The 21,661-nt window shown below is 37.8% G+C and overlaps 1 protein-coding gene across 3 annotated transcripts; it reads right to left on the bottom strand.

Moving 5' to 3' along the window:
- Positions 1-51: 51 nt before the first annotated feature.
- On the bottom strand, positions 52-21,350 carry METTL3 (methyltransferase 3, N6-adenosine-methyltransferase complex catalytic subunit). Of its 3 annotated transcripts, none has more exons than XM_044665272.1 (12): positions 21,251-21,350; positions 4,855-5,072; positions 4,362-4,766; positions 3,745-3,920; positions 2,900-3,116; positions 2,490-2,677; positions 2,227-2,265; positions 1,956-2,064; positions 1,753-1,818; positions 1,508-1,620; positions 667-738; positions 52-331 (listed from the first exon to the last, which is right to left on the bottom strand). In XM_044665272.1, exons 1-12 carry the CDS (start codon positions 21,348-21,350, stop codon positions 196-198), a joined length of 1,839 nt encoding a protein of 612 aa, XP_044521207.1. In that variant the 3' UTR covers positions 52-195. The 3 variants fall into 3 exon arrangements, with proteins under 3 accessions (XP_044521207.1, XP_044521209.1, XP_044521208.1); XM_044665274.1 differs by having other exon boundaries at positions 248-331; positions 581-738; XM_044665273.1 differs by lacking the exon at positions 52-331 and having other exon boundaries at positions 569-738.
- Positions 21,351-21,661: the final 311 nt, after the last annotated feature.

Here is a 21,661-nt window from a genome sequence, read left to right as displayed (position 1 = left end):
TTAGAGAAGAAACATGGCTCTATGGTCTCTATACATTCATTTCTCTCTCTTATGATTTGTAAACAAAGTATTTTAAGCATTTTTTGCAACCTCTCCTTACCTGACTTGTTACCTCAGGTCATAATAGAAGGTCAGAGTAATGGCTCTACTTGTTAGATAGAGGCTGTGAGCACTAATGTTTGACAAAGTGCTTATCTACAAATGTTTCCAAGGGAGGAGATTCTTATTTAAGTTAGAGGGTAGACCAGCCCTGCATACCCTAAACTGTTCTTGGTCCTCTAAATAAGGCCAGGTTAAGTAATCCAGTGGTACGTTTTCACTTGTTGCAATTCTGAAAAGAAAAAAGTACCTATTAGTTGATGAAGAATAGCAAAAGCTGGTATTTGCTTTAGAGTAAACAGTTCAGAGATTAGTTTCTCTTCCCCTTTCTATATGCTATATTTATGTACTAATAGCTACTAATTATGGCTGTAGCCCATACATAGAATTTGATGGTCCTATTTTATTTAAAAAGACATCCCCACTCCCCTCCCCCCCCCCCCAAAAAAAGAAGTTTGTTCAGGTCCAGGGCAGTAATTACAGCAGGCATCTCTATGGCTGCTTAGCTATCCAGGAAAGAAGTACTTCTACATGTTCTTAGGTTTGGAGATAATGCCATCAGGATACCGTTGCTTGAACCTGGCAACCACATCTGGGTCAAGCAGGTGAATCCCATCAAGTTGGTTCCCAAGGGTGATCCTGAAAATAAGAAGTAGCAATGAAAAAGCATAACTCTGGACTTACCATAAGATCAGAAAGCTGAAGTTAGAAGGAACCATAGAGACTGTGTCTAGACCAAGAATTTTAGTGTAATAGACTCTTTGTCTAAATAATGTTATAAAATGTAGGATTAGAAAAGGAACCAATGATACCAAAAATTTAAAAACAAGTTCATGGATTCAAGGTTAAGAACCTCTGATCCCCATAAGTATTTACTTTAAGCTGTTACTATCAAAGGAGAATGTGGACACCCCCCTCCAACACTTCTAGACGACTTACTACCACAAATTTGGTGTTGTTCTTATGTAGGCAAGAGGCTTAGATATACACATGATTTCTGAGTTCAAAAGGTAGAAGTGCTCATTTCAGTACACAGGTGACATGACAACATTAGTGTAGACCTCTTGGTGAATGAAATAGATAGTAGTTTAAGTTAAGATTAAGAAAGGGATTAGGTTTAGGTCAATGATAGCAAACCTTTTAGAGGCCTTGTGCCCAAACTATAACTTCCACACTCCATGTGAGCCCTCCCACCCAGTCAGGAGAAGGAGAATCCTTCCATTGGGTTGCTGGGTAGAAGGGTGGGATATGTGAGAAACATCATTCAAAACCACAAGGGGGCAGAATTCCCCTACCAAACAAATAGCCCAAATAGGAATGCAAGGCAATTCAGTTGTGAAGAAGCTATGCTAGTTTTCAGCCCACAATCTAAGGAAACTTATCTCAGGCTAGCTCCTGGGGGCCTTACCAGTTGGGCTGTACATTGTGTGGTCGTCCAAATAATTCAATTTTGCGGGTTCCAGGGGATAGCCTCTCTATCATTCCATAGATTTCATCTGGCTTGTGGCTTGTGGAGCGAACCTGAAAACCAGGTCATAAGTACTTTATAATTAATAGTATTTCCACAATGAAATGAGATATTGAAGAGTGTGTGAGAATTCACCACAGAGAGGAAAATGCAGAATGCTTTGGGATACCCAAGGAAGTACTCACCTCAGCTACTATTACTTCACAGTCTAGGCCCCGGTTGAAGCCTTGAGGATTTCCCTTGACACCAACCTGACCAGGGACAGAAAATGGATTATATATAGATATATATGCCTGAAGCTTCTGTTATCACATTGTACCTCAAAAAGAAACTAAACTATTCTTCCCTTTTCATCCTATCTAATTAGCTTGTCCTCATAGTTACTTACCAAACAATGTTCCTTCCCATGGTTTAGCCAGTGGCCAGTTCGCCCTGTCCGGATGATTCGTTGCAACTGATTTGTCTTTACCCAGATGATCTCATCTACTCGTTCATATCTATGAGAAATAAAAGAATAAGCACAGTCTAGGTAGCTTTTCAAATTCTGCCAGGACATCTTCTACAAAAGTGATTGGGAAAAAAAAGGAAACTGGAAAATTCCAGGGGATGGCAATATGGAGTTATGTCGCTTGAGAAACAACCTACTGATTATTACTTACCCCCAAAGGTTCAGACATTCTCTGCCCAACTCCATGGCTCTAGAGGGAAAAAAATAGAATTCATACCTTCATTGCCTCTTAGGAATCTAATCATAAATATGAAAACAGGAATGGGAGAAGTCAAGGTTCAAATTAGGATGGGTTGTTAACTTATCATAAACTTAAAGGAGCTAAGAATACAACCCAGGATCTTGCTTCCCGCCCAGTACTTTTATGCCACATCTCTTTGTATTTTCATATTCCTAAAACTGGAATATGCATACCTTCCTGTGACCCAGAGAAAGAGAAAGCCATCATCCTGAAGCACTGGGATGTTGAGCCTCCGCATTTCATCATCTGTTAGGGTACCATATGGCAACTCCATGTGAATATCCCAGGGTGGGTCAGCCATTACCACTGCGAACTTCCCCAAGATGCTCACATCCAAGTAGCGGATATCACAACAGATCCACTGTGTGGGAGGTAAACTGGTCATCTTCCCGCCTCCAAAAGTTGAGTCCATCTCCATTCCCTCACCTCTCTTTAATTATACTTCTAGCCCCATTCCTAATAAATAAAGCAATAACTATTATAGCTTTAACCTTCCTGCAACTTTGGCTTTTTCATTCCTACATAAGCATAATCCTACAAAGCAGTTCTAACTGGGCTCAGGATTTCCCTGAGCAAATAATACCTGTGGTGGGAAGAGTCGATCCACACTGGAATCAGCACCAACACCTTGTGTAAGGGCCAATTCCTGGCTAGGGGGGTGGTCTGAGCTGCCAGGGGCTTCGGCATCTACGCAGGCATCAATCTCATAATGTACATACTTGCAAGTGTCCATGTGGAAGCAGGTGTTGAGAAATGAACAGTCACCTAATGATTCATCAGTATGTTTATTAATGATTCGCCTGTGGGAAATAAAACCAGAGAATTCAAAGCTGCCCAGAAGAAAGTAAATTGCCTCAGCATCAGATTCTACAATGCAAATTTGGTAGGATACAGATACCAAATCTTTTCTGACTGTGTTTCCAAAGCCAGTCCTTACCCACATTAGAATTTCTTTCTCTACCATTAATAGCTTTAGGGAAGGAAGAATGGCAAATAATATGGGATGACATCATCCAAACTCTAGAAAAGATCTGTTCCATTCCCCCTCTCCAATATAGCTTCGCTTATCACTAAAGGGGGAAGAGAACGGTTTAAGGTTTAAAGACAATCCAATCAGGAACAAGCTTTCTACAGCTTCCAAAATAGAATTAACTCATATCCCTTCCTGAAGTCTACATGTCAGAAGGACTCAGAAATGCTTTCTTGTTCTAGGAAGGAAGGTCATAAAAACAGGGCATTTTTATGAATAGGAACATGTACTCCTCAGGGAAGACCATATCTTTATATGGAGGCAGAACTTCTCACTCCTTCCTAAACCTCAAATACCAAGTAACAGGGTAAAGGAAGAGCCTCAATGCTCTGAAAAGGACTTGTGCCCAATGGGCTTGTTCTCAGGAGGCCACCCCACCTTTTCCCCTCTCAAAAGACCTGAAATGTAACTTGCGGCAGGGTCGGTCAGCATCACTGGCCTTCATGCATTCCTCTTTGGTGCCATAGTCACAGAACTCTTGTACCTGGGCCCTTCCTCGTGAGCGGAACTTCTCCACAATGGACTGTTCCTTGGCTGTTGTGGTATTTAGCAGCTCCAAGATCTCCTGACTTACCTGTAATAAAGGAAGCTTAAGAGTTTCACTACATAGACTTTACCTTCATGAGCACCTCTATATATCCTACCTTGGGAGAGATTAGGACAAATGAGGAAATGTATGACAGGGCAGAAGAACACAGAAAATACTTACCAAGGTCTACATAACGCAGACCTCTAAGATAGCATTTAGGCTTAAATTAGAATGCAAAAATCTTGTCTTTTATTCTGATTACTTAGGCTATCCTTTACCTAGAAATTAAAAACAGAAAACCAAAAACAACATTCCCTCATTCTCCAAGTTGTGATCTTTACGGTCCTTTGCCTACATCTTCCCCATTCTTAGACTGCTGAGTACTTTTTTTTTTTTTTTGCTACCTATAATACATATCCATATCCATTCTTCCCCTTAATTTTTCTATATTTAGATTTTCCTGTTGCCACCACTTCCATTCCTAACCTTCTTGCTCTGTTGCTCCTTGGTAGACTGTTGGTTCAAGAGACTCTCAATTTCCAGATCTACATCAGAAGCAGCATGTTTCCGTGATTTCTTGGCTGGCTCTTTGGCTGGCTCTGAAGTTGAAGAGGCCAGACCAGAGGCTGAGGAGCTGGTAAATGTAGTAGTTGTGGTGGGGTCTTGTTCTGCCCGCCGCTTCTGCCCCGTGCTGGCCCCTGCCACTTCCCCTAGGCCCTTCTTCTCTGCCACAGCCCCCATCATGGCTGAGAGCTTGGAATGGTCAGCATAGGTCACCAGCGTAGGATGGGCATCATCTTGGAGAAGGCCTCGTTTTACTTCAATCAACTCTTGTGCTGCAAACTTCTGTAGAAGGCTTTCCACCCCATCTTGTGTTGCAGGGGCATCTGGCTGGGGAGGGGCAACAAGACACTGGCTATGAGCTGAAGAAAAGGGAAAGTGGGGGGATCCCAGCCCTCTGTCACATAGATGTCATTACCGTAGAGATGGCAAGGCGGATGGACACAGCATCAGTGGGCAGTGTCAGCGCCAAGTCTGAGAGGTGGTGTAATAACTTCTTTTCCAGCTCAGGGTCTGTGGCAAGCTCTGGAGTTCCTGAAGCAGTGCTTGGTTTAGGGCCACCTGAGGTGGGTGTCATGGGCACTGGACTGTCACTGCGAAAAGTTGGAGACAGCACTGCCTCTGGGTTCCGAGGATCTATAAGAAAGGAAGGGAAGGAGGGATAAAGAGAAGAACATGGCAGGACTGAGAATAATACAACCATTGGCCACAATGGATATTGTAAAGTAATCCCAAGATTCCCCAGCAATAACCTTCCTATGCCAACCAGATACTCTGACCAAGTCTATTAGTTTGACCTTTCTTTCTTTTGGCTTTCATGGAACCATCACTAAACTTTCTAATCTCTCCCCCAGAATGGTCTGGTGAATTCCCTACATAAGCCTTCTCCAAAACTCCACACTGAGATTAATAAACTTCAGCATAACACTTAAATGTAAATTTCTCTACTATTTTTCCTTCAGGGTCCTCTTTTGGTTTAGATAGCAGCAAAGAGCAGTCCAAAGCTGATAAAAGTTCAAGCTAGACTACCTTTTTTGATTAGGAAGAACAAATTTTCTTGGTGCCATGTCACTGTCATGAGGGAGGGCTTTCAAGAGGTAAGACTTTGAAATATTCTATTCTGCCTTATGAATTACCGTCTAATAAAAATGGAAAAAAAATTTTCTTGAAGTTCACTCTAAGAATACTTCCTGTCTGTGGGTTTGATACTTCTCCATCTCTCAGCAGGACGTTATCCAATCTCAGGCAACCCCCTTTTACTAATTGACAATCATACCATATTCCCCATAGCAGATTCTCCAAACCTTTTCTCAAACATTCCACCTCCAAAACCTAGACAATTCCTAGGAAAAACTCTGCTTCCCAAGTATCTGGGAGAAAAAAATCAAAACAATCTAGAGAGCTCCCTCTCCTTTCCAATTCTACAATTCAAATTACTGCAACATCATCTCCTATTCTCTTTTTTGCTCGTCTTTTTTTTTTTCTTTTCTGATGTCATATACCTAAATGGGAGGGGATAGGATCAAGGACAAATCAATGGTCATTTGCTCTTTTCATCAACCTTCATTCAACTAAATGTTCAAACTGCTTCTTATCCTCTGGCTCCTTCCCCTCTGCCTAGAAATATGCCCAGATATCATCCATCCTTAAAAAAAAAATAATTTTCTTGAGTCTACTATTCCCTAAAGTTTTTGTCCTATCATTCCTTTACATATTCAAACTTCTAGAAAAAGTTATTTCCACTGTATGTCCTACTTGTTTCTCAATAGTACCATTAACTGAAACTGTTCTCTCCAAGGTCACAGCTAAATCCAATAAATTTTTCAGTGCTCATCCTTCTTGATATCTTTAGCATTTTATACTTCTGACCACTCTCTTATGAGATATTCTTTGCTTGAGTTTTAATGGCACTGCTTTGTTGTGGTTCTCTTCTCATCTGTCTGCCTAGTTCTCAGTCTTTTTAGTTAGAATCATTACCAATCATCAACTCTAAGCAGGTAAACCTCGGGGCTCTGTCCGGCTTCCTCTCTTCTTTCTACAAGTTCTCTCTTGGTGATCTCTTCAGCTCCCCTTTATTCAGCTATGTAGGTGACCTTCAAATTTATAAATGCAGACCTAATTTCTCTCCTGAACTCTATTCCTACATTTCTAGTTGCCTACTTGACATCTCTATGTGGATGTCCCATAAACATCTTAAACTTAATATGATTAAAACAAAATAAATAATCTTTCCTCCCACACTTAACACTATTCCTAACCTCCCAATTTCTGTCAAGAGCACCATCATTCTAGTCAACTAGGTTTGAAACCTAGGATTCTTTTCACTAACTTCTATCCCACCCCACCCCATCAATCACCTAGCCAGTCTTGGAGACACCTCAACATCTTTAGTGGCTATCCTTTGTCCCTATTTTCACCACAATTACCCTAAGTTCAGGCCCTCATCACTTCTATTGGATAATTGAAATAACTTCCTAGCTGGTGTCTGTGATAGTAGGCTCTCAATTCTTCCTCTAAAAAGTCGCCAAATTAATTGTCCTAACGTACAGGTCTGACTGTTCTCCAGCGTAAGAAATGTCAATTGCTTCACATTACCACTAAGATAAAATGCAATCTCCCTTGGTATTTAAAACCCTTTTCCCCAACTAACTCCAGTATATCTCCCAGCCTATTTACCCATTATTTCTCTCTTGTACTTCAACCTTTTGCTAAACTAGATTACCTGCTGTTCCCTATTCTCTATTCCTGTTTCCATGCCTTTTGTATAAGCTGTCCTCCCACATCTCAAACATTCTTGATTCTCAACTCCTCCAAGAACTAAAGCTTCCTTCAAGGCTCAACTCAACTGTCACCTCCAAGAGGCTCTTCTTTTCTGGAATTAATAATGCCCACCTTCCCAATTACATTGTATTTATGTGTATCTGTGAATATTCTGAATCCTCAAGTAGAATGTAAGCTCCTAGAGAGCAAGGATTGTCATAGATTTACATTTTTACTCTCCAGTGCCTAAGCATATTGCCAGGCAGATAGTGGTAAGTATTTACTAAAAGCTTGGTGAAGGATTTAGAGCCACACAAAATCAGGAGTACTCTGTATAAGACTCATATCTATTGTAACTGTAAAGTAACATCAATCCAATCTCATTTCAGTGGATTCCAAAGATGACATGTTTTGTCATACTAATATTTGGCCTATCAGATAGAAATCACAAAACTTGTGGTCATTCAGAGATTTTCAATATTATGGAATTAATTTTAATAAATTTGACAAATGTAACTGAAAGGAAACTTAGCTAAGATGTAAAGATACTCTGCTAAGATTCCTACATCTTAAATATAATTATCCTTTTTGCTAAGGAGAATCCATTTCCCCATTAATTGTTAAAGAGCTAACAGTTGTTAATTTCCACAAAGATTTGCTTCTGAGTATAATATTATCATGGGTTAGATGTAAAATAGGACAAAGCATAATACATATGCATGAAACTGAACACCTTTTTCCTCTCCTATAAAGTATAAAAACTAGGCAAAGAAAGACTATTTTTTCATGTACAACTAAGTCTAAACCAATGTAAAAGTCAATAAACCAAGAAAATATTGTAATGTTTTAAAAAGTAAGGCACTAAGTTATCACAGCTCATGTAATCATAATAACCAATTAAGTATTCCCTCTTCATTTCTGCCTGGTTTCCTTTAAGATTCAGTTCAAGTATCTTCTAAGAAAAAGTCTTTCCTGCACTGTCTTCCACCTCCACCTCAGCTACAGGTCCCCTCCCTCCAAAAAATACTCTGTATTTTGTATAAATCTGGCATGTATTTATACATGTACACATTTTCTCCTCCATAAGAATGTAAGTTTTTTGACAGCAGGGATTATTTCCTGTCTACTTTATAATCTCTAGTATAGTACAGGGTAAACAGTAACTATTTGACAAATGCTTATTGATTCACTTACCAATTTGGCCCTGGAAAGTTCAATCAACCAATCATTCAATCAGAAAGCATTTATTATCTATGTGCTAGGATCTAGGGATATAGAGACAAATATGAAACAGTCTCTCCCTTGAAGGAATTTATATTCTAATGGAAGAGTTAACAGGTAGACAGACAGGCAGACAGGCGGGTGTGTATGTGCGCGCGCGCGCACACACACACACACATACACACACACACGCACGCACACACACACCATACAAAGTAGCCACAAGGTAATAACCCTGAAAGGCACTAGCAGCCAAGGACAGGCCTTTTTTAGAAGCAAGAATTCAAGCTGAGTCTTAAAGGGGAAACCAGGGATTACAGAGTTAAGGAAAATGTACCTCCCCTCTTCTTTGAAGGTCTATCAGTGTGAAATACTGCATAAATAGTCAAACTCAATTATTGACTTGGCTGGTTTTGCTGAACTGAACTGTCTTCTGCCCACCTCCCAACTCAAATTTTCCTGTTATATTTGTTACAAAGGAGGTATATTCAGAAATGATGGTGACATAAAAAACAAAGATACAAATAAAAATGAATGAAATTGTTGCAACAATTTTTGAATAAAATGAATGGAATGTTATTGTGCAATAAGAAATGACAAATATTAATAAAGAGAGGCAGAGAAATACATGAAATAATGTTAAATGAGGCTTTGGCAGGGCCATGAAAATAAATACTGTATACACAATGATTGCAACAATGGAAATGGAAAAAATCACCATGATACAATTGAAAATGAATGTTGCAAATTACTAAGAACAAGTACAGCCCTGAAGAAAAGAGAGCATTTTTTCCCTATCCTTTGCAGAGGTGGGAGGGAGAAGCATGGAACTACTGCATGTATTGCCATGGATCAGTTTTTGCCAATTCCCCTTCCCCATCTTTTCTTTGGGAAAAAAAAAAATCTGTCATATGGGATAGCTAGGTGCAGGGGGATTTAACAGATGTAGGAGATTTAGGAGATATAAAAATAAAAGATGGCAATAAAAATGTATTTTAAGTAAACCCTTCTGTTCAAAAAAGAAAAAAATTTCATAAAGTCTTACCTTTCTACTGAGTTCCTTCTCAATCTAATTTGTTAGATTACAATTACTTCTTAAAGCTGACATTAGGCAAATCAAAATGACCCCAGGGTCTCACCTTATACCCAGGAAACTGGCAAAGATGACAAAAGATGAGAATATTAAATGTTGGAAGGGTTGTATAAAGTCAGGCATGGTAATGAATTGCTTAGTGGAGCTGTGAATTAATCCATCCACTAAGGAAAGTAATTTAGAATAATGAACACAAAGTGGCTAAAATATCCAAATATCCTTTTTTTTTTAAACCCTTACCTTCTGCCTTGCAGTCAATACTTTGTATTGGTTCCAAGGCAGAAGAGTGGTAAAGGCTAGGCAGTGGGGGTCAAGTGACTTGCCCAGGGTCACACAACTGGGAAGTGTCTGATGCCATATTTGAACCTAGGACCTTCCATTTCTAGGTCTGGCTCTCAGTCCACTCAGCCACCCAGATGCCCCCCAAAATATCCTTTGACTCATAGAATCTATCACTAGGCAGGTCACTGAAAAGAAAAAAAAAGCTCCATATTCACCTTTTGTGGTGGCAAAGAACTGGAAACAAAGTAAGAATCCATTGTTTGGGTAATGACTAAACAAACTGTGTACATGAATGTAATGAAATATTACCGTGTTGCAAAAAAATGATGAATATAATGAATACAAGAAGTAAGACTTACATGAATTGATGAAAAGTTAAAAAAGCAGAGCCAGGAAAACTATCATAATTTAGAACCACCACAAAACAAAGGAAATTTAAAGCTGTGAGACTGTATATAATGAACAAGCTTGGTCCCAAAGAATAAATATGAAAAGGCAACTCCTGCTGCTATTTCCTCTTTCTTTTGTAGAAAGGAGTGTCCTGTAGTTGTTTGAGGATATGATCCACTGTACATAATATCAGACTTTTTGATATGCTCATTAGTTTTGCTAAGTCCCACCCTCCCCCGCTTCTTCCTTTAAAAAAAAATTCTTTGTTATAAGAGATAGTTCTTTGAGAGGGGGTGTAATAGAAGAGAAAATCTATTTTTAAAAACTAAATTAGGCAGATCAGTGCTGATATGATTAATGTTTCTAGTCATACTGAAATGTCTAGATGATTCCACCTGTAGTGGAAGTGTAGGATTTTAAATTGATCTTGAATATCATATTATGGACATTCTGAAATTTTCATTTGATGTCATAAGTAGGTCACATTTTATCTGGGCAATATTTTTCTTAGTGTGCACTCATACTTTGTGTAGAAATTTTTCTAACATAATATTGATGTCCTTGGCATTAAATTATGCAGGAAATGGAGACCTATGTTTACTTAAGAAAATTTCTAATGTCTTGACCAAACCTATAGTATTTTTATTATTACTGAAATCCTTCCTTGGGTACAATCATGTCACTTGAGTACAAGAAATTCAAAAGTGGTATAAATAATCTGAAAATTGTTAGAAACTACTGAGTTGTATGTCATAATTGTATATCATAATTTCAAAACTACATAGTGAATTCTATAACTATTAACTAACCCCAAATCCTGTGTGGGAATAGTCTACTCAAACTGTCACAAATAATGATTCTTTAAACACTTTTCTCAAAGCTGCAGCTGTGAAACACCACCTTATTTTCCTGCCAAATATCCATTCTTTGTATGTGACTCTCATAAGAATGAAGCACAGGAATCTAAAGATTCAAAAGAGGGGGGTAACCTCTTCTGACTTTCCCATGACATCTATTATTACCAAATTCAAAACATGCAATGCCACATGTAAACTTGGCTGGATGATGGCTCTGTTAACTTAAATGAAACTCACTGAATGAGCCCTTCATGTTGGCTACTCTATTGATAAAAATACTACAATTCTTTCAACATGTTATTTGATTGAAGAACATTTATAAAACTATTCTACCCACAAATATATTTCTGAGACTTATTGTGCTGCTCCTGAAAAAACATTAATTTTTATTTCATCTTGAATGTTAATGAGCTTAAAATGTGCTATTAAAATAATTTCTCATATATCCTGATACCAATGACTAATTTTATTTCATTTTAGAAAGAGTATTTCTTTCTCTAATACCTTTCCTTCTTTTTAAAAATATTTTTGTGATTTGTATTAGTCAATACTAGAATCAACATACTCTTTATAAACAAGTCAGTATTTCCTAAAGTAAAAAAGAATCCAAGAACCATGTCAAACAACCAACACTGAATATTTGTTGTCAATCTTTTCCTTTTTCAAATCTGATCAATCATTTATTTCAGTACAACTATCTTGATTTGTATTATCCTCATAGGTTTTTGCATGATAATAAGAAATATCCCCCCCTGAGAATTTTTCTTTATTTACTTTCAAGACTCCAAGGGAAAAAAAGCCACTTATTTCATAGTTAAACATATTCATATAATCTATCAACCAACTAATATAATAATATTCTATCAATTATATATTGATTCTATAAATTAATTTCACTCATCTAAATTTGACTTGTCCATAAATGAATCATAGGTCCAACAATCTCTACTCTTAACCTGATAATTACCACTTTGCCAAGATCAATTAACACCAATAAATTATGTCTGTGCTTATCTTTTACACCAAGACTGACTTAAACCCCCCTCCTCCCAAACTCATCAACACCCTTTTGATATACTAAAAGATCCAATAAAATTAGTTAAATCAGCAAACCATTAAGTTTAGGAACAAAAAATGTAGATATTAGAAACCTAGTAAGTCAGTATATATGAGCCTCTGAAATAAATGGATGGGCATTTGTTATTACACACTAAACAATAGCAGCAAAGACACCTTTTGTTCTAGTATAATAACATAGCCAAGGATACTGTTTTCTCTTTTTAGTGAAATGCAAATTACCACCAAAAGCTTACAAAAGATAATTCTTTTATTTCAAAAGATTACTAAGACAGTACTTAGAAAAAAAAAAGCTCCCACCCCATTAATTTCATTCATATGGGAAGCTTAAACAATCTTCAAAAGAAATGTTATCTGGATATGTCTAGGGTCATAATACTTTTATTTATTTGGGAACTGAATGAATTTTTTTTTTTTTTTTTGTAGTAGAAAGAACAGAGTATTGGCAGCCAGAGGCCTTGGGTTTATATCCTGGTTCTATTTACCACTTGTCCAACTTTGGACAAATTATTTCACTTGTTGTTTCCTTACCTGTAAAATGAAGGAATTGGGCTAGATCTCTAAAAATCCCTTTCATTTCTAAATCTAGGATTCTATGACCCTATTTATTTTTCAGCATCTAATTTGGTTACCAAGCAAGACAGTTTGTAAGACTAAAAATATAGTGTTGGACTAATTTTATTTCCTTCTAACACAAGGAAATAGATCATATGGAGAATTTAAAATGCATTCAAGTTTCTGATTACTTTCATGACATTTTTATCAATAAGTTAAATTATACATACTTCAAAGGCTATGTGAGTATTGCTTTCAACAATGAAATTTAATCCATTCATGCTTTTTCATCTTCATGAGTTTTGTTCATGTCTTCCCATAAATCTTCAATAAGGGGCATTCTGACATGCTGAGGGGTAAAGAACCTTATACCTTCTGACTTTACAGCATATAGCCTAGCTGCCCACTGATTATTCTGTTCTCATTATATGACTAGCCTACTGTCTTTTCTATTTATGTATTTCTAGACATATCCCTTTTACTGTTTCTTTTGGTCAGTTCTTTATAGTGAATACACCGCAGCCTATTCATGGATCCCTTACTTTCAAGCAGCCCCCCACAACAGAAGCCTCTCCATTGCCCTCTCGCTGATCAGCAAATTTAATTCTTTAGGAACTGGTTTTCATGACATACAGCTATAGAATAGTGAAATCAGTTAACAAGCATTTAGTGCTTCCTATGTGCCAGGCACCATGCTAAGTGGTGGGAATACAATTATCACAGCACCATAAAGAAACTAATATTAAAAAGATAGTTCATTCTTTCAGGGAAAAGCTTGGAGTCATTAAAAAGCATTGCACAATTTCTGAAAGGCAATCCAGTTTATTCTCCTGATTCTGGGCCAAGTTTGCTGTCCAGTCACAATGTCTATCCACAATAAATGAACTATAAAGAACCAGCTTTACAGGTTGGACAACTGATTGCAGGAGTAATGGTGTGCAAACTTTCTGAGATCTTTCTTTCTCCCATTTTTCCTTCTTACTTTCTGTCACTTCTACCTTTCCTACAAATGCCACCTCTTGTAACAAAAAGTTAAAAGGAAAAAAAAAGGAAGTTCAGAAAAACCAACCAACATAGAAACTATGTTTGACAGCGCCATATTTCACACCCATATTCAAAATGTCTACAGTGAAGGGAGGGAGGTGTAATTTCTTAACTATTCTCTGAAGCCAGAGCTTGATCATTATAATTAAGTGTTTAGTTTCAGTTTTTGTTCTACTTATGTTGTTGTAGTCATTATGTATACTGTGCTTCATTTTGCACTCCTCTGAGTCATCCTATGCTTCTTTGAATTCTTCATATTCATTATTTCTTATGATATAGTAATATTTCATTATATCCACATGCCATAATTTGTGTAGTTATTCCCCAACAGATCATCATCATCTTTGTTTCCAGTTCTTTCCTATCTATAGATTCTTAAAACAAACACAATGAATGGACCATGCGGTCAAGTATATTAAATGTAATAATTAAAAAAGGTGAAAAGGAGGAACAGTATCACATCTCACAACTTTCAAAGATTTTAGAATGCTTAGCAATTCAAAGACAGACCACAAATCCAGAAAAACAAAGATAAAACAAAAAAAATGATGAACTCAATATGCTGAAACCCTATTTTCAAGTATGGCCAATGTAAAAATTTATTTTTCAGGGACTATGCATGTTTATGATTGTGGTCCCCCTCTCCCTTTTTTCCAGTGGGAGAGTAGTGGGAGGGACAGATTATAAATGTATTTGTTTTAAAACATAAGTGTTACTAATATCTTTTTTTGGCAATAGATAAGTTTCCCCTTCAGAGAGCTATCTCTTATAACAAATTTTTAAGAAAAAAGGGAAAAATTTCACATATATCAATATATCAGAAAAAACCTGACAGTATAGGCAATATTTCATATTTGTGCAGATCCACCACCTCTACAAAAGAATGAGATTTTTTTTTTTCAAGAACCAAATTTGGGGGTTAAATTTTTTAAAAAGATTTTTACTTCTTTTTAAAAAATTTATTATCATGCAAAATACACTTCCATATTAGTCCTTGTTGTAAGAACATACTCACACAAAAACAAAATTGGGGGCAATCTTTGAACTCTAAAAGGAGGGTCGCTCAATGTATGGCAAAAGTACTGACTGGGTGGGAGTCTAAGGATCTTGTTTAGAAAATTCGTTCTGCTATTTACTTTGCAGGTGACCTTGGAGGAACCACTTAAAACTTTGAAAGTCTAATTTTGTTCATCTTTAAAATGAGCAGGTTGGACCAGATAATCTCACTATTATAGCTTTGAAGTTCATGATCTTAATTACAATCATAGAAGCTGACTCAATTTATATATACCCACATCCACAAGGGCTGTGATAGTGTTAGAAAGAACAATGAGGACATAGAAAGCACAACTTAGAAAGTGTTTTCAAACTACTAATCTTGTCCAGGACATTAGAAGCTTAAATTCAAAGGATGGTTTTCAGTAGTTCACTGCTCAATACAAAAGATATACAGAATGATGTTTTTGAATACATTAAAAGGCATTTATTAAATGCTTACTGTGTTTAAAGCAACTGTATTGTATTAGCATGAGGGCTAAAAAGGAAAAATAAGGCAGTTCCTATTCTCAAGGAGTTCACATTCTACTGGGGGCGACAGCACAAAAGGAGGTCTCAGCTATAAATCAAATGGTAATGCTTAATGCTATTTTCATTGAAAAATCATATTAGTTTCTGATATTGAACTGAGAGTTCCAAGTAAGTACTTTTTTGTAGAGATCAGCCTTAATTGCCAATAACCTTTACATGTTTATCAATAACTTTTTCATTTGGGGGGGGTAATCTTCCATTTTTATTCTTGAATACCTTTGGAATAACTTTGATTAGGATCAGGAAAGATCTCAGGTAAGAGATAGAATTTCAGCTGTGCTCTGAAGAAACCTAGGGCCTCTATAAGGCAGAGATGAGGAAGAAGTAACTTCCAGGCATAGAGGACCAACTATGTCAAGGCAAGGAGTTGGAATATGGTCTATAAGATAAGAGTTTGAAGATTAGTCTGACTACTGGGGTAGATGAAGAGTAGCAACAGGAAATAAATATGAAAAGGAAGATAGAAGTTATATAGAAAACTTTAAATTCCTGGCTATGAAATTTATGTTTAATGATTAAGAATTTTTATTGAGGATATTTGAGTAAGTGATCAATAAGATCCAATCTGTGTTTTAGATATATCACTTTGGTAGCTATGAGATAGAGGATGAAGGATAGAGACTAGAAATAGGAAAACAACTAGCAGGAATTTTGCAATAGTCCAGGTAAAAGTTGATGGAGGCTTGAGGTATGGTAGTCACTGTATGAATGTAAAATAAAATCAACAAACCTTATTAACTCATTGAAGATGGGCATTTAGGAAAAAGAAAGTCTCAAAGATACACCAAGGTTTCAAACATGGATAACTGGAAAGACAGTGATTCTTCATCAGAAATAGTAAAGTATAAAATGCAGATAGTTATTTGGAAAAAAAAATAATAAATTCTCTTCTAGTCACTTTTGAGTTTGAGATGCCCACAGGGCCTCCAGATAGAAATGTCCTGTGTAAACACTTGGTAATATGGGGCTATAGTTTAGGAGAAAGTTTAGGGCTGGACAAGTAGACATATAATAAATGGATAATGCTGGAATTACCTAATTAAAGTTAAAGCTCTTCAATAAACTCTAATGGTTCCCTATTATCTTCAGGATAAAATATAAAATCCTGTTTGGCTTTTTTTTTTTTTTTTAAAACTCTTACCATCTGTCTTAGAATCAATACTGTGGATTGGTTCCAAAGCAAAAGAATGGTAAAGACTAGCCCATGGGGGTTAAGTGACTTGCCCAGGGTCACACGGTTAGGAAGTGTCTGAAGCCAGATTTGCCTGGCTCTCAATCCACTGAGCCACCTAACTGCCCCCTTGTTTGGCTTTTAAATCCCTTCATAACCTAACTCCTTCCTACCTTCCTAGTCTTTTTTTTTATTTTTATTTTTATTTTTTTAAACCCTTGTACTTCGGTGTATTGTCTCATAGGTGGAAGATTGGTAAGGGTGGGCAATGGGGGTCAAGTGACTTGCCCAGGGTCACACAGCTGGGAAGTGGCTGAGGCCAGGTTTGAACCTAGGACCTCCTGTCTCTAGGCCTGACTCTCATTCCACTGAGCTACCCAGCTGCCCCCATTTTTTTTTTTCTTCCTAGTCTTTTTACATTTTACTCTCCTCTACAAATCCTGCAATCCAGCGACACTGGCTTCCTTGACAATATCTAACAAGATACTCATTCCACCTCTTCACTCTGTATATTCTCTTTATCTTCTAAACTTAAATTTATTATTATTATTATTGTTATTATTGCCCTTACCTTCTGTCTTAGAACTATATATTGGTTCTAAGACAGAAGAGCAGTAAGGGCTAAGCAATGGGGGTTAAGTGACTTGTCCAGGGTCACACAGCTAGGAAGTTTCTGAGGCCAGATTTTGAACCTAGGACCTCCTGTCTCTAGACCTGGCTCTCAATCCACTGAGCCATCTAGCTGACCCCTCTAAACTTAAAAGTTTTATTGATGTGTTTTGTTTTCACATTTCATACATTTAGAGATTATTCCCATTGTAAAAGAGTTCTTGAAACAAAGTAAAACAGTTAAGTAAAACTAATAATACAGTGATTTTACATGAAAGTTAATGTGATGTCACATCTGTAGCAACATGCAACTTTCTATTTATAAAAAAAAGTTTATCCCTCCTCCACACCTATTCTTCTATGGGAGGTGGGGGTGGGAGAAAGAACACATTTCTTGTAACAAATAAGCATAGCTATTTTTAGTGGCTGTTCATCATGCTTAGAATTCTCTCTTTGGCTTTTGGCTTCTTTCAAGTCCCAGCTAAAATTCCATCTTCTACAAGAAGCCTTTTCCAATCTGTCTTAATGCTAGTGTCTCCCTCCACAATATCTCCAATTTATCCTGTACATATCTTATTTGTACAGTCATTTGCATGGTGAAGTGGACTTCAATGGACTATGTGCTCCTTGGTAGGAGCAGTATTTTGACTTTCTTTGTATCACCAGACGTTAACAAGGTGCCTGGCACATAGCAAATTTTTCATAGAAAGTTGCCGACTCCAGGATTCAAATCTGGCCTCAAATACTCCTGAGCTGTGTGACCCTGGGCAAATCACTTAACCCCAAATGCCTCATTCTTACTTCTGTCTTAGAACCAATACACAATATTGATTCCAAGATGGAAGGTAAGGAATTTGGGGAAAAAAACCCCCAAATAACTTGTTGACTGACAAAATTGACAACAATGATCCTTCCTTTCTTTTAATAAACAATAAATTACTAGTGTGATAAAGGTTTTATGTATTATTAATGTAGTATGGTGGAGAGAGGGTAATACTTAAAGCCAGAGGACCTCCACTTGAATTCCAAGTCTGCTTCTTAGTTATCTGTATTACCTTGAGCAAGGCAGTTCATATCTCTGGTCCTCAGTCTCATCTGCAAAATGAGGAGGATGCCTCTTGTGAAGAGTGAATCAAACTCTCTTTGTCTATCAATCAGTAACTTTTAAGTTAATCAATCAAAAACTTAAGTACCCCTACTTAGTACCTTATCAGTCACTAAGTATGAGAGAGTTCACAAGTCATTTGCTAGAGGGTGACAACTCCAGAGGCCTCTCCCTCCCCCCCCTCTTCCCAATGCTAGGTAAATTGAAAGACTTCGACTGGTTCCCGTAAAGTGGGGAAAGGATAGGAAGTAACGTGGAAAAAGGACTATAAAAAGTCCTGAATTTCCTGTTCAAGGGATTTCTCCTTGAAACTTCTCCTTTAGAATCTCTGCTCCTTGGGATCTTCTCCTTTGGACTTCTTCTTAGGAAGACTGCTCCTTGGGACTTTTTGAACTTTGACTTCAACTTGGAGCTTTGGGCCCTTAGACTGGAGTTTTCAGCTTCAAGACTTTGACTTTAGGCTTTGGAGCTTCTTGGAGTCTGGGACTTTCTTGTTGGGTTCACTGCCGCCTCAGTGAGCTTAGCTCATGAGGGTTTTTCTGCATTGGGACCTTGCCTAGTTTGCTGGTGAGTGACTAGGATTCTCATGTGGAGATTGGAACTTTGTCAAGGAGCAAGCTTCATTTCACCGGATTAGCATTTAGGGTAGGTTAGGCAGTCTGCTTACCGCTTTCCCTTCCACATTTCCCTCTTTTTACTAATATTCCAATTAAACAAAATTGTTAAAAGCTGCTAATAGTTTTCCTTATTTAAGGGATAATAATCAGTGACCACTTTTTATAACTCTCTTATTTTGTCAAAATCCCAATTTAACTATTAATGCTCTGAGATCTTTCCAACTCTAAATCTGAGTCTATTAATGAAACATTTCTTTAATACAATTTTACATACCATTTTCAGGGACTAACCATTGTAAAGGACTAAATTGTAAAAGTATATTTGTATATGATAAAACAAAATTTATCAATAAAAATTTTAAGGAGAAAATGAGGGATAAACAGCTTGTGTGCTACATTGGCATCCTTCAACCCACTAGGCTGATCTATGGAGGATTTATGGGAGGGCATGGACAAAAGTAACACAGAAGAAATAACCACAGCAATTTAAGGATTGCAAAATGCTTTATATATATAGACTTACTTGATTCTCACAATGACCTTGTAAGGTAGGTACTATTATTATTTTAAAGATGAGGAAATGGAAGCTCAGAAGGCTTCAGACTTGCCTAGCTAATAAATATAGTCTGAGGAAAGAGAGGTCTGAAGAGATTAGATTACTTGCCCAGAAACTCACAGCTAGTAAGTAAATGGTAGCGTCAGGCTTCAAACCCAGCTATACCTGATTTCAAGACTAGAATTCCAACTACTACATCACATTCTTTCCTGGTAGTGATAACTACATTTTAAAGATGAAGAAACGGAAGACAGAGGAAGTTAAATGACTTGCCTAAGATCCACAGGTATCAAGTGTCTAATAGTACAGTAGTATTTGAACTCCTGTTGTCCTGATTCTACTCCAGTACCCTACTACTAAGCCAAGTGGCTCACATATATAAATGTATATGTATATAACATGCATAATAAAAATGAACATACTGCATGAACTCATTTACAGACACATAAAAAACATTCAGAAAGAATGCTGCTTGGACAGGTATGTGTATATCTGACATTTCTAAAGATCTTTAAAATTTTGCAAAACACTTATACAATAGTTCATTTGAGTCCCACAAAGAGCATTATTAACTTCATTTTACAGATAAGGAAACTGAAGCTCTGAGAGATTAATGGTCATATGACTTTTAAATATCAAGCCTAGCATGCTATACATTATGTCATGTGGCTTCTGTTATAAAAAAAAATGACTATTTGTATGACTAAGTATAAAGTAGAACAATTAAAAACAAAATCAAAACTACAGAGAGGCAATATGCAGAAAAAGGGAAGGGGAGGGATGAGGAATAACCTATGTGCCAGGCACTGTGCTAAGCACAGTATTTTAATGGGTCTGTTATTTACTTATTTTACAGTCGAGGAAACCAAGGCAATCTGAGGTGAAGTGACTTGGCTGGGGTCACAATGCTAGTAAATAGCTGATGCTAGAGTCACTGCATTTTAACTTAGATATTCCAGAGGAGCCCAGCACTCTATTCAGCCACCAAACTGCCTAAGAAAGAAGCTTAGAATCAAAATGGACCAAAGCTGAATAGGAATAAACAATATCCTGTTCTTCAATAGTGATTTTCACATTAACCAATCCACAGACCACTTTACTGGGACCAAAGATCCTTGCACCTCTTAACCTACCTACCTCTCTTTTCAACACTGACAAGACATACTTCAATTTCCTTGAAAACAGTATCCTTCCAACTCACCTACATGACAGTGTATCATTTTTCACAGCAATAGTAAAGATAAGGATGCATGAGAGTTAGATTTGACTAGTGTTGGGCCTTTTAAAATTGGGTTGAAAATCACCTGAAAAGGATTGTCAGGGATGTAAACTCTCTAGAGTCTAGACTATAGTCTAGTTGAAAGGGACACGGTTAGTTAATTTGGAGAAAAGATCCGATGTACTGTGGGATGGTTTACTGCATAATTATCTTCATACAGCTGAGAGTGTCAGGTGGTAAAGAGTTGAAAGAAATTTCTCTTCTCTTTAAGTAGAGATTAATTGGACTCTTTGGCCTTAGACAGCAATGAATAGAAGGTTTGGTAGAAGCATTTTTTTTTTCAGCTCGATATTACGAAAAATTTCCTAATGATTAGCGCGGTGCAAAAGTGCAATAAAGTATCTTATCAGGTGGTGAGTTCCTCATGACCTGAATTCTTTAAAAAGAGGGTAGGACCCCTTGACGAGGATGCCCACTCGGCTCATTGCTTATGTGACATACTCTAGATTGGGTCTGGGAAACCAAGGGGGCCAGAGGAGCTCCCTGAAGAGCGGTTTGGGCAGGACGCCGAGCATTACCCCCTTTCTTCCTCTGCCCCGCTCGTCCTGGGACCCTTAATTCAGGACGGCCCGCGGAGTCTTCCCCCTTCCGCGCCCGCGCCCGCTCCTCACCGAGGTGTCCCGAGTCCTGCTTCCGCCGCCGCTGCAGCCTCTCCCGCAGCGAGTCCAGCTGCTTCTTGTGAGCCTGGATAGAGCTCCATGTGTCGGACATCTTCACTTCCCCACGCTTCGTAGAAAGGAACGGCGAAGCTTCAGCTGCCCCAGCACCTCCTCCCTGGCCAGGGCCAGGGCCAGCGGGAGAAAGGTGCACAAACTTCACATGGACACTTGGTACCAAACAGGAAAAAAGCTCGGCGGCGAGGCGCTTGGATGTCGCGTCACTTCCGCTTCCGCCCTTAGATTGAAGGCAAAGCGAGAACCATGTTTGTTATGGGCAGAAGGACCGCCATTTTCCTTTTTGGCAGGTGGAATGCTGCAAGCATCAGAGGGTACTGGCAACGTGAAGCCGAAATAGCCATGTTG

This window comes from Gracilinanus agilis, chromosome 2 (genome assembly GCF_016433145.1).
Source record: "Gracilinanus agilis isolate LMUSP501 chromosome 2, AgileGrace, whole genome shotgun sequence".
Taxonomy (NCBI): domain Eukaryota; kingdom Metazoa; phylum Chordata; class Mammalia; order Didelphimorphia; family Didelphidae; genus Gracilinanus; species Gracilinanus agilis.
This window is presented reverse-complemented; position numbering and strand designations above follow the sequence as displayed.